Source organism: Chiloscyllium plagiosum, chromosome 29 (assembly GCF_004010195.1).
Source record: "Chiloscyllium plagiosum isolate BGI_BamShark_2017 chromosome 29, ASM401019v2, whole genome shotgun sequence".
Classification (NCBI taxonomy): Eukaryota; Metazoa; Chordata; class Chondrichthyes; order Orectolobiformes; family Hemiscylliidae; genus Chiloscyllium; species Chiloscyllium plagiosum.
The window spans coordinates 2,475,465-2,494,334 of NC_057738.1; the positions used below are offsets into that span (position 1 = coordinate 2,475,465).

At 44.2% G+C, this 18,870-nt stretch overlaps 1 protein-coding gene across 3 annotated transcripts in view; it reads left to right on the top strand.

Moving 5' to 3' along the window:
• LOC122564320 (androgen-dependent TFPI-regulating protein-like) overlaps positions 1–18,870 on the top strand; it is a 133,851-nt gene that overhangs the window by 59,958 nt on the left and 55,023 nt on the right. For 2 of the 3 annotated variants that reach the window (XM_043719029.1, XM_043719031.1), the window contains one exon: positions 12,691–12,792. The exons of the other annotated variant lie outside the window; for it this stretch is intronic. In XM_043719029.1, coding sequence (XP_043574964.1) covers positions 12,691–12,792 — 102 coding nt within the window. The remainder of the gene's footprint in view (positions 1–12,690; positions 12,793–18,870) is intronic. 3 annotated transcript variants of the gene reach the window in all.

Genomic DNA, 18,870 nt, shown 5'->3' on the forward strand with positions numbered 1-18,870 from the left:
ATTCCAAGTTGAACCTTTACCAACATTATTCGGACCCAAAAAAAGTCTTTTAAAAAAAAATCTTTTATTCATATAAGGATTTAGGCTTGGCTGAAGCCATTTGACCAGACAAGACCCAAGTAACAGCAGATTTACTATTGAGAGGAGCAAAGGATCAAATTGATAAAGAAGACCTTATGTTTGTATAAGAAATATGGAGTCTTAATCCATGGCTGTAACCAACATTTTATCATTAACAGAGGATAAATTTATTGAGTTGTGTAGTTTCAAAGTCTGACAAAAATATACACAAAATCAGACAACTTTCCTTGCCAGGGTAGTTGAAATATAGTCCAGAAGACTGAGTGCTGAAAACACTCTTGAAATTAGTGGAAGATTTGTTGGTTTACAATCAAAGAATGATTATACCAAAGTCACTGTGATGAGAAATGTTAGATACTTCATGGGGGTATCTTGGCATCACAAAATGCAGAGTAAAAGCCCAGACATCAGTTTGGCACCCAGTCATTTTGAAAGATGTTTGGGATAACATACCTGACGTGTGTTATACATAGATAGAATAGGTACTGCAGATGCTGGAGATAAGAGTCAAGATTAGAGTGGCGCTGAAAAAGCAGAGTAGGTCAGGCAGCATCCAAGGAGCAGGAAACTCGACGTTTCGGACAAAAGCCCTTCATCAGGAATGAGGCTGGGAGCCTCGGGTGGAAAGATAAATGGGAGGGGATTGGGGCTGAGGGGAAGGTAGTTGACAGTGCAGTAGGTGGATGGAAGTGGGGGTAAAGGTGATAAGTCAGAGAGGAGGATGGAGTGGATAGGTGGGAAGGAAGATTGATGGGTGGGGCAGGTCATGAGGGCAGCACTGAGCTGCAAGGTTGGAACTGGGGTAAGGTGGGGGGAGAGGAAATGAGAAAACTGGTGAAATCCACATTGATGCCATGGGGTTGAAGGGTTCCGAGGTGGAAGATGAAGTGTTCTTCCTCCAGGCATCAAGTAGTAAGGGAGTGGCGATGGAGGAGGCCCAGGACCTGCAGGAGACCATAAGCCCTTTATCAGGAATGACAAGACAGAACACAGGAAGCGATAGAGTGCTTTGTGCAAACATTACAATCTCTCGATATCGGCGAAACCAAAGAGCTGGTCATTGACTTCAGGAAGCGAGGAGGAGGGAATGTGCACCACCCTCCCGCCCATTTACAGAGCTGAGGTAGAGAGGGTCGAGCAATCTGTCCTGGGCCATGCACGTTGATGGGACAGTCAAGAAGGCACAATTTCGCCTCTTCTTCCTCTGGAGGCTCAGGAAATTCAGCCTGCCCACGAGGACCTTCACTCACTTTTACAGATCCACCAGAGAAAATGTTCTATCTGCATGAATCACGGCTTAGAGTCTTGCAGCATGAAGACAGGCCCTTTGGCCCAAACAGGTCCGTGCTAACCGAAATGTCCATCCACACTAACCCCACTTCCCCACACTTAGTCCATATCCTTCTAGACCTTGAGGTGTCAACCGTTCTGCCCAGGACTACGGTAAGAGACTACAGAGAGTTGTGGACACAGCCCAGACCATCCCGCAAGCCACAGACTCCATCTACACTTTCCGCTGCCTCAGGAAAGCAGCCAACATCATCAAAGACTCCTCCCACTCCAGTTATAACCTCTTCCAACCTTTTCCGTCAGGCAGAAGATACAACAGCTTAAACGCACGTCCCAACAAGTTCAGGAATAGCTTCTTCCCCATTGTTATCCAACTTCGGAATGGACCTCCCAAAATCTAATGTTGATCTCGTTTTTTGCGCACCTTCTCTGCAGGGGTAACGTAGTATGTGTGTGTGTAAGTATATGTGTATGTAATATATGTATATGTTTTATTTTTATATATATAGTGTGTATATACACATACCTATGTTATTCGTAACCTATGTGTGCCCCGTGGCTGAACACTTTAACTCCCCCTCCCACTCCGCCAAGGACATGCAGGTCCTTGGCCTCCTCCATCGCTAGACCCTGGCCACACGACGCCTGGAGGAAGAGCACCTCATCTTCCGCCTAGGAACCCTCCAACCACACGGGATGAATGTAGATTTCTCCAGCTTTCTCATTTCCCCTCCCCCCACCTTATCCGCTTTTCCAGCACCACACTTTTCAACTCTGGTCTCCAGCATCTGCAGTCCTCACTTTCTCCTATTCGTAACCTATGCCCGCTGGGCTAATGGTTTCATGACTGTTTCAAAAGGCTAAATTTTAGAGCGATGATGTATTTAATCCTAATCAACTAATATTCAAGATTCAAGTGGCAAATCTAATTCCAGCACGGCAGACTCAGTTATCTGAGTTCTGTAAAGGATCTCTGTGATAAGTGGTTCTCCTGAAAGAACTAGTATTAGACAATAGACATCAATTTGTGATTAAGGTTTTCAACACATTCACTTTGGTGACAGGGATTAGTTGAGTGAAAAGTTCTCCGTTGTATTCTCAGTTGAATAGGGAGGCAGATGAATCAGTCAAGACTTTGAAGTTACTGATGCGGAAGAACTCAGGAACAATGTTGAATAATGGGAACATGTCAGCAAAATTGTAAATGGGAAGGAAGTTAAAACCAGCCTCTGGTTTTAGAACATAATATCGCACTAATCATAATGTTTCAAAATCAGGAGAAAGTAAAACAATTGAGAAAAGCTATGGCAAAAAGCAACAGAGGGGGCACAACTCTGCAAAAAACCCTGGTTCACCATCAAACTTGCTGACTAAGGCGGGATGATGCTAGACTGAAGAACAGACTTCTATATCACAGAAGCCAAACACCAACTCTCCGACACCACATGCTACCTCCCTCTTGCTCACAACCCAACCGCGACCCATCAGACCCAAATCCAAGACCCCGTTAATGCCCTCATTGCCTCTGGTGATCTTTTCTCCACTGCCTCCAAACTCATAGTCCCCCAGCCTTGAACTGCCCAGTTCTACCTGATCCCCAAGATCCACAAGCCTGACTACCCTGGCCAACCCATCGTCTCGGCATGGTCCTGCCCAACTGAACTCACTTCGTCCTACCTTGATTCCGTCCTCTCCCCATTAGTTCAGGCACTATGACACTAACCATGCCTTCCATATCCTCAAACACTTCCAGTTCCCTGGTCCACTGCGCTTTCTCTTCACTATGGATGTGCAGTACTTATACATGTCCATACCCCACAAGAATGGCCTCCAGGCTCTCTGTTTCTCGTCCCCAATAGTCCCATCCAGTCTCCCTCCACCAGTACCCTCCTCCGCCTCACCCAACTGGTCCTCACCCTCAATAACCTTTCCTTTAACTCCTCCCATTTCCTCCAAATCCGGGGATGGCCATAGGTACCTGGATGGGTCCAGCTACACCTGCCTCTTTGTCGGCTATATTGAACAATCCCTCTTCAGTACCTACACAAGCACTGTACCCCAATTCTTCTGCCGTTACATCAATGACTGCATTGGTGCAGTGTCCTGCACCCAGGCTGAACTGGACCAGTTCATCGACTTCACCCACAATTTCCACCCTACCCTCAAGTTCACTTAGTCTATCTCGGACACCTCCCTCCCCTTTCTTGACCTCACCATTTCCATCTCCGGTGACAGTTTCCAGACAGATGTCTACTACAAACCTACAGACTTCCATAACTACCTGGATTATACCTCCTCCCACCCAGTATCCTGCAAGAATTCAACCCATACTTCCTCCATCTCTGCCGCATCTGCTCAGACAGGGAGACATTCCACTCGCGAGTATCCCAGATGTCCACCTATTTTGAACAACGTGCCTTTCCTCCCTCTGTATTTCCAGACAGCTCTCTGCTGCACCACCTCCATTCCCCGTTCCACTGCCCTAACCTTCGCCCATGCATTTTAAAGACAGAGTCCCCTTTGTCCTCACCTACCACCCCACCAATCTCCACATCCAACACAGCATCCTTAAACACTTCCATCAATTCCAAATAGACCCCACCACCAAGAACATCTACCCCTCCCCATCCCTCTCTGCCTTCCGCAAGGACCGTTACCTTTGCCAATCCTTGGTTTGCGCCACTCTCCCCACCGAACCCCCTCGAACCCCCAGGTACCTTCCCCTGCAAATGGAAAAGATGCAAAACCTGCTGGTACACTACCTCCCTCACCTCCATTCAGGGCCCCCAAACAGACCTTCCAGGTGAGACAGAGGTGCACTTTCCTCTCTTCCAACCTAGTTTACTGCATCAGGTGCTCCCAATGTGGTCTTCTCTACATCGGGGAGACTAAACGTAAACTAAGAGCACTAAGGGCATCTCAGCCGGGCCTGCAGGGGCCGACCTGATCTCCCAGTCACCGCCCATTTCAATTCCCCCAACCACTCTCTTTCCAACCTGACCGTACTTGGCTTCTTCCATTACCAAAACAAACCACAGTTCCTATTGAAGGAACAACACCTTATCTTCCACTTGGGCTCCCTACAGCCTGGAGGACACAACATTGAGTTCTCCAATTTCAAATAACTTCCCTCCCCATTCCCTGACTCCTTTCCCAGTCCTTTCCTCCTCCTTCCACTTCCAGCCACCTACTGGACCAACCAGGTCCTACCATCTACTTGCCTTCACCTGTCCCCTTTTCACCACCCTATCCCTGCTACCCCCTTTATCTGTAGCTCCCCCCCAAATCCACCGCTAGTCCTGAAGAAAGGTTCACCCGAAACATTGACTTCTCCACCACCTGATGCTGCCTGGCCTCCTGCCTGTCTACTAAAGTACCAGATAAAGCATAGGTGTTCAATTCTTCTGGTATTTTGTCACTTTAGCATCTAATCCATTTTTGTCATTATTTCAGGTGAGTTTGTGGAACTGCCTGTCCATATATTTGTTATTTCTCCTTTATGTAGGCTCATTTCTCGTCTTGCCTATATTGCATTAAGAATTTGCTCATGTGGATGATGCACCTTAATTACCCTGTTGATTTGGTATCTTGAATACAGAATTTTGCCAATTAGCAGGCTTTCCTCTCATGCAGGATACATTGCACCATTTTGCCATACAAAACTTCACCAACTAAATATCCTTCTGCCAATTCCATGTTCCAGGTGTTTTGTGACCATAATAATGTTTTCCTTCAAGTGTGTGCAAGATTCCCCAGTAGCTACTGTTGTTTCTTAATACTTAGGCATTTTTAAATCTCTCCGCTATTTCAGCCACTTTCACAGACACACAGTTGGATTCTTGGGAACGAAGGATGCTTCTGAAGAACTTAATGACCACCTTTTGGAGCCCTCAAATTGAAATTGAGCATAACTATAACAGCAGCCATGCTGTCCAGGGAAAACCACTCCAGCCTATTCAGCCTCTTCCTACAACTCAAACCCTCCAACCCTGGCAACATGCTTGTAAGTCTTTTCTGAACCCTTTCAAGTTTCACATCATTCTTCCTATAGCAGGGAGACCAGAATTGCATGCAGTATTCCAAAAATGTCCTGTACAGCCACAACATGACCTCCCAATTGCTATACTCAATGCTCTGACCAGTAAAGGCAAGCATACCAAATGCTTTCTTCACTATCCTGTCTACCTGTGACTCAATGTTCAAAGAACTATGAACTGAACAAGGTCTCTTTGTTCAGCAACACTCCCCAGGACCTTCCCATTAAGTGTATAAGTCCTGCTCTGATTTGCCTTTCCAAAATGCAGCACCTCACATTTATCTAAATTTAACTCCATCTCCCACTCCTCAACCCATTGTCCCATCTGATCAATATCCCGTTGTTCTCTGAGGTAACCCTTTTCGCTGTCCACTATACCTCCAATTTTGGTGTCATCTACAAACTTACTAACTATACCTCCTGTGTTCGCATCTAAATAATTTATGTAAATGGTGAAAAGCAGTTGACCTAGCATGAATCCTTGTGGCACACCACTGGTCACAGGCCTCCGGTCTGAAAAGCAACCCTTCACCACCACCCTTTGTCCTCTACCTTCAAATCAATTCTGTATCCAAATGGCTAGTTGTCCCTATATTTCATGTGATGTAACCAAGTCTGGATCCTCTGCTGGCTGGGCCTAGATCTGCTGCTGCTGCCTGGACCTACCCAGCTCTGCTGCTGCTCTGGCCGGGGCAGCCCTGAGCTTACTACTGCTACCTGGACCTAGCTGAGCTGATGCTGCTGACTGAGCCCCTGATTATGCTGCTTTTGCTGCCATTGCCTAGGCCTTGCTAGCAACTACCACTGCCTGGGACTCCCACCTCTGTTGCTGCTGTCTGGGCCCAGTCTCAGTCTCCATCCAAGGACTGTTGTTGTTGCCTTGTGCCTTCCTGTAACCTGTTCACCTGAGAACTGTTGCTGCTGCCCAGCAATTGACTTCCTGCAGCATTAGTCTTCCCCCATCCCACCACCTCCCCTGGTGACATGGCTAGCCTCAAGGTAGCAGGGCCTAGCCATACCTATGCTGGGTCAGCCATGACCTTCAGCCTGGCTCCTTCAGCCTCAGCTGCGACCCATCCCCTTTAGGCCCATTACAAAAGGCCTAAGGGTTAAGGCCTATCCCCATCCGATAGGACCATTGAGACCTGCAGCAGGGCCATGGTTGGCATTATTGGCCCACTAGCCATTGTTGCTGCAGCCAAAAAGTATGGGAAGGCCAATTACATTCTGCGGTTTGAGCAGTCAGTACCCCTGCCCGTGGAGAGGAGCCCCACTGGGGGTGGTACATTTCTGCCTGTTGATCCTCTGGAGGTCTCAGCCCAGAGGATTGTGATTTTCAATGTCCTGCCCTTTCTTGATAGTGAGCTTCTCCTCCCCCATCTGGGTCAAATCTGGTCAGGTGTCAGACCGCTCCCGCTTGGACTAAAGGACCCTGCTCTTAGGTACGTCTCCTCTTCCAGTGCCAGGTGTTAATTTGCTTGGCCTGGAAGAAGGTGACCAAGGCACCGTGATCCACGAGGGTGCGGCCTACCACATCTTCTGGTCGGCAGACAGTGAGCGGTGCCACCTCTGCTGAGAGGTGGAACATGTAAGGGGGAACTGCCCCACCCTGAAGACTGCCCAGCGGCCATATTGACACTGCCTCACATGCACCTCTCCCCCCAAAGCAACACAGGGTACTCCGCATGTGGAGCCCAAGCAGAGTTTGCCATCACTGTGGCCTCTGACGGGGAGGGGAGTGGGCATCCGGCTGGAAGGAAGGTGCGGGGGAAATGTGTTTAGAGGCTACCCCATGGATGTGCCTACCCACACCCCGATCACATTTACCCCATCACTCCCTCCCTCAAAGTCAGAACCGCAGGCCACCCCACTCTGGTGCGATAATGCCGTGCCAGCATTGTCCCGGCATGGGAACCCCCGACCTCCAAAACCCCAACAGTGTTCCCGAACACCCTCGCCCTTGAAAGCTCCATGCCCGACCCTGACCCAACTCCCCAGACCTCAGGAGCTCCACTGCTGGCCCCTGCATGTGAAAAATAGGCACATGCTTGTGAAAAATAGATCCACTTTGGATCATTTGTGACAACAAAGCTCACTTCATTCAATTCAATTCAATTCACCTGCCAATAGTCAACTCCTGGTTTAAAAGTTTCCAAGTAAATCAGGATATTGCAGACATACACAGGGAGAAGGCCATCAGTGTTCAGTACATTGTAAATGAGCAGCAATGATGACAATTTGTTTCTGATTGGGAAGGCAAGCGATCAGATATCTTTTCCATGGTCCGTTAACACGTAGATAATTTCCACTCAGCTGACAGGTCAATGACCTCTCCTCAAAACACAGGGACCTCACCCTATCTGACCTAAATCTCAAAAGGGCCTTTCTGAACATTCACTTTTCACATGAGTCCGAGTCACCTGCCTCAACCGTTAATTTGACATGATTCTTTATTGTCATATGTATCTAAGCACAGAGAAAAGTTTTGTTTTGTGTGCAGTACAGACAGATCATAGGTGTTTAGACAGAGGGAGGCACACAGGAGGTGCACAAAAACAAGATCAACGTTAGATTTGAACTTAAGTCCATTCCACAGTCTAATCACAGCGGGGAAGAAGCTGTCCCTGAACCTGTTGGTGTCTGTGTTTAAGCTTCTGTATTTTCTACCTGATGAAAGAGAACACAGCCTGGCCTCAGATGCCACGTTTAAAAAAGTTAGGTTCATGGAGTCAAGACTTTTCCCAACTCTCTGCACTCGAAGTGAGGATGAAGATCCAGGGATAATATTTAATTGTTGGCACTTCATCAATAGAAATAATGACGCTAGTAGCCTCTTTGGTTTGCTACAGGCTTTCCAGCCCTGATGAGCAGAATCACAATCAAAGTTATTTCTGACTCTGAGTTCACCCAAAATATTCAGTTGAGACTTTCTTAAGAAGTTACATTGTGATTAACACTTGTTACATTTAATGGCTATCATTCCCAGAAAATCAACATTTCAATGTCTGATGTAAGATCACTTCAACTTTATTTAAGTTTGATCACTAGGTCACAAGCATGGTTTAATTTTATTCCATGTTCCAAGCTTCTTTGAGCAATTTTTTTCTCAACTGAGTGTCATTAAAAGTCAACCTCAAGGTATGTAACACATTCCAAAGAAATGTTGATTAACCAATTCAGAAATCTGTTGGCTGTATTTTACCAGTACGCATCATTTCAAGGCAACCAAGTAATTTTAAACATAAAAAAGAGCTGGGTTTCTTCCCAAGTGGTGTGTTAGCTTCTGGACGGGAAAAGATGAAAAGTGATGGCAGTACTATACTGAAGGTTTACAATTAAACCTTTGTAGAATTCTGACAGTCAACATGGTCCCAGAAGATTAAACTCATTTCTTCAGGAGGTAAGATAAAAACGTAATACCTGTTTCTGGCAGATGCCAAGTTTCCAGTGGCCTTTAAAAGTGAAATTGCTGAGACACGCTGCAGGACCACAAATTGAGTATTCATCTTTTGTTTGGAATTGGAGCTGTTTGAGCATTGGGAGAACGAGGTGGAGGTGTGTTCAGTCTGTCTTGAAACAAGAAAAAACAAAATATGATGTTAGCTTTCTGCTTACCAGGAAGGAATAGAATTAGAGACTAGGTGTAACAGATCTAAATACTGTAGAGATGTTGAAGATTCTATTACAATTTATGAACAGGGTTTACAAAAAAGATATCTTGTTTGAAGCATACAAGGTATTGTCAATATTTGATCAATTGAATATGGTGGATAATTAGTCCATGGAGGTGTTTATCATGTAATTTGAGAAGTTCTGTAAAACTAAAGAAATTTGATTTAGAAGTTCTGGAGTAAGTGCTAGTATTTAAACTATTAGATTGTGCTCAAATCTCACTCACAGACCTTTGGGTTTGGCCTGTGTTCAAATTCACTGTTCTGACTTTCCTCTTGAACAAGTGTCTGCTGCTCTCAAACAATGAGGGACAATAATTTCCATCCACTTATCAAGGACAGTTTGGGGGTTCTGCATCAATGCAGAGAATGAAAGACTCTCAAATTCAAACGGTACTTTGTTGTAAGCGTCCATATAAGATTTGAATTGCTGAAAGATATTTTGCAAAGGTGTCATACCTTTAACAGATTTCTGAATCAAGGAAAAATGAAGGATTCGGGTGATAGCCAACGATAAGTGGCATCCATGGGAAATAGGAAATTGATGTTTCCAGTTTGACTCTACATATCACAATGTCAAAAATTGTCCAAAGATAAGGAGTCAAGTACTTAAAGGAACTCATGAAACATACAGTTCTGAGGGTGAATATGATAAGGATAAATAGAGAGGCAGGGCTTAAGATTTCAAACTAGAAAAAACCTGAGCGGGGAGAACTGGCCACTTCCTTGCCATTGTTAAACTAGATACTTTGACACCTATGCCTTTACGACCTCTCTTGAAACAAATCAAAATCAAAATAACCTTGTTAAAGTGACAGCATTGTCACCTAATCCCTCAGGACATATCCTGCATGTGATAGTGAGATGAACAGGTTTGTGAGACATGGTGACAGAGTTAGACTCTATGATGCCCTGATGAGTCTGAGGTTGCAGTGAGAAGATGGTGGCAGAGTTGAGGAGATTGTTCATTTTCAGTTTCTTTCATGTTTGCATGTATTACTGACTCTTCAGGTTGCCTAAGACAGACTTCTTTCAGCCATCACAAAGGAAGACTCCCGATCTGACAAAGCTGATCTGCAACATGACGCATCATTAAAGTGTGCAGTCATCTTTTGTCAAATTGGAGAAATCTCTGGGAGTGGGTGAGATATGCAAGTGGTTTGGGACTGATGACTATAAGTGACTGACGTGTTGTATTGAGAGAAGAGATGCTCAGATGACTTTTAAATATGGTGCCAGAGCCTTCAACAGGCCCTTGTAGAGGCAAGGATTTGTGCCCATCAGTTACATGTGATTCTCTATTTAACTCTATTGTTTGCATACAAAGTTATCTGAAACTCAATTGATTGCATGAGGAAGTGCACTATGGACCATGGCAAAATTGAAGGCACCAAGAAGCCATTGCCATGTTTTAACTCCAAAATGAAAAATCCTGGACGGTTAGGATGGATGTGAGACCCTATCTGCTGAGGTCCCATTTAACTCCCATGATCTCTGTCCTACTGATCCTACTGAGCCATTGTACCACCCCATTACACATCTCACTCTCTTTCCCAAATCCTTCCAAGTGATTACTGCTGTAACAGTTTTACCAGTCTACTTACCATGATCTCAGCTCTTTTTAATTTGAGGAGAATGCGATTTTAAGTCCTCCACAGAAATTTTTGGATTCTGTTGGACAGAATGAGAATTGTCTAATCATTCAGTTCTTTATTCAGGCTGTCATTTGTATCTATTAATGATCATGCTATCTCTGGTCAGCCAAACATGGTTGCCATGGTTGATGGTTGCTTCTTCAGTGTAGAAGGTTGTTCTGATATTGGACCCATGGGGGTGGCATTAGTCTAAGCACTTGATCATGACAAGCTTGATCATGAATTCACACTGGATCAAGGTCTGGTTTTCTACGTGTTCTATGGTGCTTGTTGTGGTGTCACCTTTGATTAGAACAGGACCATTCGTGTTATTCCCTCACCTTCTTCATGCCCTCTGTTTGTAGATGCAACTTGAGTGTATGTGGAAGAATGGAAATAGAGATTTCAACCTCCTTCCCATTTGGAGCAAACTATTTTGAAGTGGGGTTGCATAGCAATCGAAGCGTGTAAGATAAAGGTCATTGCTCTCTGACAGAAAACGCCTTGACCCTTTGCAGTCTGGTTTCGGCTTCACTATCAGCCTGTGGATATCTTGGTGAACTAGTAATCTGGTGAAAATCAATATGATACTGTGAATTCCGTGAAATGCTTGACAGCAAATTGTGGCTCCTTTTGTTAAATGACAAGGACTGGGATTCCTTTTGTGTGAATGTTTCTTTCAGTAATGTTCCAGGCAGGTGATTACAAGTGACCCTATAGGTCCTAATAGGGAGCTGTGGATTGCAGGAGGAAGGGACTGCAAGAGTGAATGGAAGCTATGATGACGGGGAGGCTCACCGTGGTCCTTAATTAGCCATTTCAGTGCTGCAAATGAAGTCAGGTCAACTATGGGCCTTCCCATCTGGAATTTGATTTTAGCGGAAGCAGGACAGTGATGGGTATTAGGTAAGCCACCATCTAATTCAATGACCTTCCCCCCCCCGGAAGTTTGTACCAGCCCTTTTTTTTCCTAATTGCAGCATCTAATTTGTAACACCAAAATTCAATATTATGCGTTCAGGTAAGGAACACACATAGCAGGTTCACATAGGAACTAGAAGGACATTCCTGATAAACAGCCTATGCTCGAAACATCGATTTTCCTGCTTCTCGGATGCTACCTGACCTGCTGTGCTTTTCCAGCGCTGCACGTTTTGACTCTGATCTCCAACATCTGCAGTCCTCACTTTCTCCTTTATATGGCAGGTATCTCTGAATATCTGAAAACGTTTCTAAATTAATTAATTACTTTTGAAGTGAAGTGACTTTTGTTGTTGAGTAAATGGGAATGATACCTTGTCAGTAAAGGACAAATCACTGAACAGTCAAATAGGCTGCTTTCGATTGGTGTTGGACTGTGTACCTGGAAGATTAAGACAACTCTGCCATTAGTACTTCTATAGCTGGTTTTCATAGAATCTCTACATTGTGGATACAGGCCATTCAACCCAACAAGTGTGCACTAACCCTCTGAAGAGTAACCTACCCAGACCCATTCCCTTACCCTAATACTCTACATTTATCCCTGACTAACGCACCTAACCTATACATTCCTGAACATTATGGGCAATTTCCCATGGCCAATTCACCTACCCTGCACATCTTTGGATCGTGAGAGGAAACTGGAGCACCCGGAGGAAAGCCTGGGAGAATGTGCATATTTCACACAGGCAGCTGCCTGAGGTTGGAATTGAACCCAGGTCCTTTGCATTATGAGGCAACAGTGCTAACCACTGAGTCACTGTGCCGCCCAAGCTGTCAGAAGCCACAGATCAGTGTAACGTATGCACACTTTTATCTTAGACTTAATTCTAATTTTAATTCTACTTCTTAATTTGCATTTCTAAAAATCCAATTGAATAGTTAAATGACTCTATTGCAACTTCTAATTGAATAGCTTCTGGTTTAACTGAATTAATGTTAGCAACTATTATAACTTGGCTTCTGTATTGTTAATTTTTAATATGACCTTTTTCAGTTCGTTGTCACATCCTTTTGGCTTTTGTTCACGTATGACAGAGCACTGGTATACCCTGAAGATCTTGATGCATTCATTCCTCTATGGCTGAACCATGCCGTGGTAAGTGCACAAATATGCACAATTCAAGTCCCTCAGGATAGATAGAAAAATTAGAGCATATGGGCTAGGTGGTACTATATTGTTTGGATTAATAAATGACTAGTAGAAAACAGTAGGAATAAATCGGTCATTCTCTCGTTGCCAGACTTTGACTAATGGGATATAACAAGGATCACTACTTGGGCCACAGCTGTTCACAATATATTTAAAGTTGGGGATCGAAAATAATAGTTTCAAATTTGGGGGTGATACAAGGTTAAGTTGGAATGGATATTGCGGGGAAGCTAAAAAACCGCTTCAGGAGGATTTGAACAGGCTTAGTGAATGAGTAAGAATGTGACAGATGGAATATAACATTGAAAAATGTGAGGCTAACTACTTCAGTGTGAGAAACAGACGTGCAGAATATTTCTTTAATGGTAAGAGGTTGGAAAGTGTGAATGTACAAAGAGACCTAGATGTCCTTGTTAACAAGTCATTGAAGGCTAACATGCAAGTATAGAAAGCTATTAGGAAGGCTAGTGGAATCTTTATCTTTATTGGAAGAGGATTTGAGTACAGGAGCTTGATTAGACTTCATCTGGAGTAGTGTGTGCAATTTTGATCTCATTATTTAAGGAAAGATATTATTGCCATAGAGGCAATGCAACAAAGCTTCACCAGACTCTTTTCCAAGGGGTTGGTGGGACTCCATTAACAAAAGAGATTGGACAAACTTGACCTGTAATCCCTCGAGCTGTGAAGAATGATCTCGTTGATGCCAAGAAAATATATAAAAGGGCAGACATGATAGATACATATAAAATGTTCCCCTGACTGAGGAGGCTAGAACCAGATGCACAATTAAAAAGTAAGGAGTCTGACATGAGGAGAATGTTTTTAATCAGAGGTTTGTAAACCTTTGGAATTCTCTACCACAGATAGGTCATACAATTTCTATAGTATAGGAATAGGCCATTCAGCCCAGCGAGTCCACACCAATCCTCCAAAGAACATCCCAACCAGACACATAGTCCCACTTTGTTTCCTTTGGCTCATCCACCTAACGTGCACATCCTAGGACACTATGGGTTGTTTAGCATGGCCAGTCCACCTAACCTACGTATCTTTGGACTATGGGAGGAAACCAGAGCACCTGGAGGAACTCCACACAGACACTGGGAGAATGTACAAACTTCACACAGACAGTTGTCTGAGGTGAGAATTGAACCTGGTTCCCTAGTGCTGTGAGGCAGCAGTGCTAGCCACTGAGCCACTGTGCCACCATTGTAATGAACCACTAGATATTTATTTATTTTATCTGTAGACAGGCAATGAGTGTTATTAATCCATGTGTTTAAGTTTTACATGATAGAAACAGGCAATACTCAGTAGGTCAGCCACTAGCTGCAGAAAAAGAGTTAACAGGCCAGACATTTGCAACGCGTCAAGACCTACACACATTTTATACTCTGGACTCTGCAAACACGCCTCCATTATGGAATTCCCTGTCTGCTTCTTCCCAGCTGGGTGGATGAGTGCAGGCATGAGTCAAGAAATTGCCAGCTCTGGAGGCAGGGTGAAAGCAGAAATGGAGCTGTGTAAGACCTGCAAGCTAGAGATCTGACTTCTGTTTACTGGGGCATTGCTAATTGTAATCATGGCCAAACCCTCACTTCCTCTCACACCCACATGCACACCTGTACCCCCTTATATCCCTTATTCCCCTTCCAAGCCATCATCTATCCTCATCACCTAATGTCCACTTTATACAGAACAGGCATAATACTCTTTTCTAGGAATCCCCTTGAGGGTCACTAATAGTTTTTGGTGGTACTTTTACATTCTCACTAACTTCTTTATAAGGAACAACAGTCGTGTAGTAATATTATTTTCTGTATTTGTGTTGTTGCATGAGACATTTAGACTTACAAAGAAATAGAATAAGATCACATTAATATCCTCAATAATTAACCATTTAAATTTAAAGCTACAACACAAGGAAAGCATTTATTTCCTAGGCACCACATTTGAATTCGCACAATATAATACGTATAAGTTAGCAACAATTTTTTGTTTCCAAAATCATTAACATGCACATCTACACACAAAAAGCTAACAGCTTAGACACTCATTGGAGATTAGTGTGGTCACAGCTAATGTGCTTCCATTGCCTATTTGCAAAGTTGGAACATTTTAACCAGGCAATTATTACTATTTCTTTTAACTGCACCTCAGATCTTAACCTCCGATTTAAATTTAACTATTGAAACAGTGTGCATTAGAATAACATGTACTGTATTTTTTCCCATACAGTAGTTCCTGAAACATTAAGCTAGGAATATCACCGAGGAGAAAGTGAGGACTACAGATGCTGGAGATCAGAGCTGAAAATGTGTTGCTGGAAAAGCACAGCAGGTCAGGCAGCATCCAAGGAACAGGTGAATCGACGTTTCGGGCATGAGCCCTTCTTCAGGAAGGGCTTTGGATGCTGCCTGACCTGCTGTGCTTTTCCAGCAACACATTTTCAGCTAGGCATATCATGTCCATTTGCAAAAGTTCATTATCTTAGTGATTTAAAACTTTCCTAGTACCTAGTTAGCTAAATGTTCCTTTGTTGCTCGGTTTGAAACTGTTCTCTCTTATTGTAATCTCTCTCTCTCTCTCTCTCTCTCTCCCTCTCCCCCCTTCTATATCTTTTTCATCCTTGTCTCTGTCTCTATCTCTCTCTGTCTACACCAAGGCTTCTTCATCTTCCATTGCCTACAGCCAAGTGTGCAGCCTTACTATAACACCCTTTACTCCCTGCAGCCTTCCTGTCTCCCACCTGGCTCTTTGAGGCCCCCACTATCTCCCACCAATCTCAATGTAGAAGCCCTTGCATCCTACCTGCCTCTCCCAGCCACTTTGGTCCCCCTGTCTCTGCACAGAGAGAATGTGTATGAAAGAAGGTCTGCGTGAGTATGTGAGTGTGCTTGTGTGTGTGTGCGTGTGCGTGTGAGAAAGTGTATAGTGTAGTGGGGTCACCTGTATTGTGACACAAACCCAAGGTCCCGGTTGAGGCCATCCTCCTGGGTACCAAACTTGGCTATCAGCCTCTGCTCAGCCACTCTGCGTTGTTGCATATTCAACCGGTACTCAACAGGGACCTTGGGTTCATGTCACACTACAGGTGACCCCCTATACTATACACTCTCACACACGCAAACAAGCACACATACACACACTCTTACATACTTGCACACTCAAGCAGACCCTCTCTCATACAGAAATACATACACCCCGACACTCTCACCCATCCTCTCACAGGCTTATACTCTGTCACACTCACACGCACACTTTGCCAAACACACACACACTCTCACGCACACTCACATGCACACACTCACATGCTTACTCTCTCTCACTCTCTCATGCACACACACACACACACAGATGCATCTATGGGGTGAATTTGCATTTGCAGAATTGTATTTACAGATACATTCTATTTGCTCAACAAGCACACAACCTGCAGGCAGTCAATGCAAGCAGTCCATCCATAAAATATTTTGTAAATTCCACTTTGGAAATAGGACCAGTCTGTCTCAAAATTAGGATACAGACAGACTCTAACCTCACACCTTGTTTTTTAATAAAACCTTAAATTATCTCGAGAATGTGACATAAAACTTGTCCTAGGATTTACATATTAATGAACTGAAATCTGCAACCCATTCTAAAAGATGAAAAATTTAACAGCAATGTAGGTTTGTTCAATATATCATTTCTGTGCATGACACTGTAATCTTTTGCTATAAATCATGTGCCTTATGGTCCTGCTCCACAGCTACCTGATGAAGGAGCAGCGTTCCAAAAGCTAGTGCTTCCAAACAAACCTGTTGGACTGTAACCTGGTGTTATATGATTTTTGACTTTGGTTCAGTGATAGCACACTATAATTTCTGAGTCATATGGTTGTGATCCCACTAGACTCCAGAGACTTCATAACCTGTGTTTATACTTCAGTATAATACTGAGGAAATAGTATACTGTTAAGGACTCTGGGCTAGAAATCATTGCTCTGATTTTGGATGTGTAAACTGTGATTCCCTACTTTCTGTACTTGTTCAGATCAAGGTGTAAAAGACATAATTTGTCTACCCACCTCTTGTGAATTTTAGTGGTGCTTCCCAGCAGGCCCCCAAAGTTGCCTGCTAATGAGGACTCAGCAATGTTTTTTTTGTAGATTGTGTAGTACAGGTATCCTGTGTTTCTGAAAGAAAGACTATGTTTAGAGGGAAGACAAAAAAAAAATATGGTTACAATGCAATTTTTTGGAAATTAAACACCAGGCAGTCAAAGAGATCCAGCCTGGCAAGTAGAGTACTGAGAGACATTAATGGTGCAGGTGGGTAGGAGAGTGGACACCACAGACTTCCAGGAGGCCATGAGAGCCTTAAGGACCACCCTAAGGAGAGAATAGGCTGAAGTAGCCAGAAAGGTCACATTCTAGAGGGCCTAGCAGGAGGATCAGAAGGGGCTTTATGATTTTGCACAGATGATCAGTGTCAGTGAATATACCTTCACATGAATTCTACCCAGCACACCTCTCAAGCTATTCAAGGAACTATTTTTCATTTCATTTGCATAACAACACATCCTGGAACTCGGGACTTGGATCTACCATGCATATATTTCACTTCATCTTCTCTCACTTACCTCACCTTTATCTTTCACTCCTTCCATTTACTTTCAGCTATTCAACCTTGGTAGACGCATCACCCAAAAACTGGCATTTTGCCTTATGGCTATTACATAACAAAAGGGAACAGTACAGAGTCAGCAGGGACTTCCATTTCCTCAGACCCACAGAGGAGACACTTCTCTGAATCACTGTGCTAACTGAAACATAACATTTAACATCACTGAGACGAAGATGGTACTTTCTTGCTTTATGCCCTTTCTCAATTCAATGTCATCCTTCTGCAATTTTCCAAATGTATGTAAGTTGCTGTTGATGTGAACAGAAACCACCTGCTGCCTTCACATCCCTCTCCTGATTTTCAGTTTTTTGACACCGAAGTGCTGTCACTTGCTCATCCCTAAGCCCTAGGAGAATAAAGGAGTCCAACAGCATAGCACTTAAAACAAGAACAAAGAATATTACACCCCTGGAACAGGCCCTTCAGCCCTCCAAGCCTGCGATGACACATTTTGCCCTTCCATATTAAAACTGTCTTCACTGACAGGATCCATCTCCTGACAGGATCCATCTCCCTCTATTCCCTTCCTATTCATGCATTCTTCCAGGTGCTTCTTGAATGCTGCCAATGTGTCTACATTTTCTGGCAGCACATTCCATGCACTCACCAGCCTTTGGGTGAACAATGTGCCTTGTACATCTGTTTTAAATATCCACCCTTTTGCATCTTGAACCTGTGTTGCCGAGTAATTGACCCCTCCACCTGGGAAAATGCCTCATACTTTCCACTCTATCCATGCCATTCACAATCTTATAAACTTCTATCAGGTCACTCCTCAACCTCTTGTGTTCCAGTGAAAACAAACCCAGCCTATCCAACCTTTTTTCATCGTTAAAATCCCCCATACCAGGCAACATCCTGCTAAACCATTTCTGTACCCTCTTCAAAACACCCACATCCTTCTGGTAGTGTGGTGAACAGAACTGTATGCAATATTCCAGGTGTGGCCTAACTAAAGTTCTATAAAGCTGCAGCATACCTTGCCTATCCTTATACTCAATGCCCCTTCCAATGGGAGAAGATTTTAACCTACTGCGAATCCTCTTACAAGGATGCCTTCCTTGAAGAAGCTCTCTTCCTCCCTCTACAAGGATTTCAGTGAGTCCCTCTCTCACTGCACACCCAGGTCATCTCCTCTGCCCAGAAGCTCTTCAGCCACGTTCTCAAACAGGCTCGCTACCACAGCCACCTCTCCTTCCTCAGCACCTGCCTACGGAACCGACTGACCCCACACAGACTCCGGACTACGTTCAGACCAACAAAATTTGGACCCAACCAGGACAACCAGTACCTACAACAAATCCGAAGCCTCCAGCAACAGACCTCCCTCCGGACCCTCCGCTCCACGCTTGCA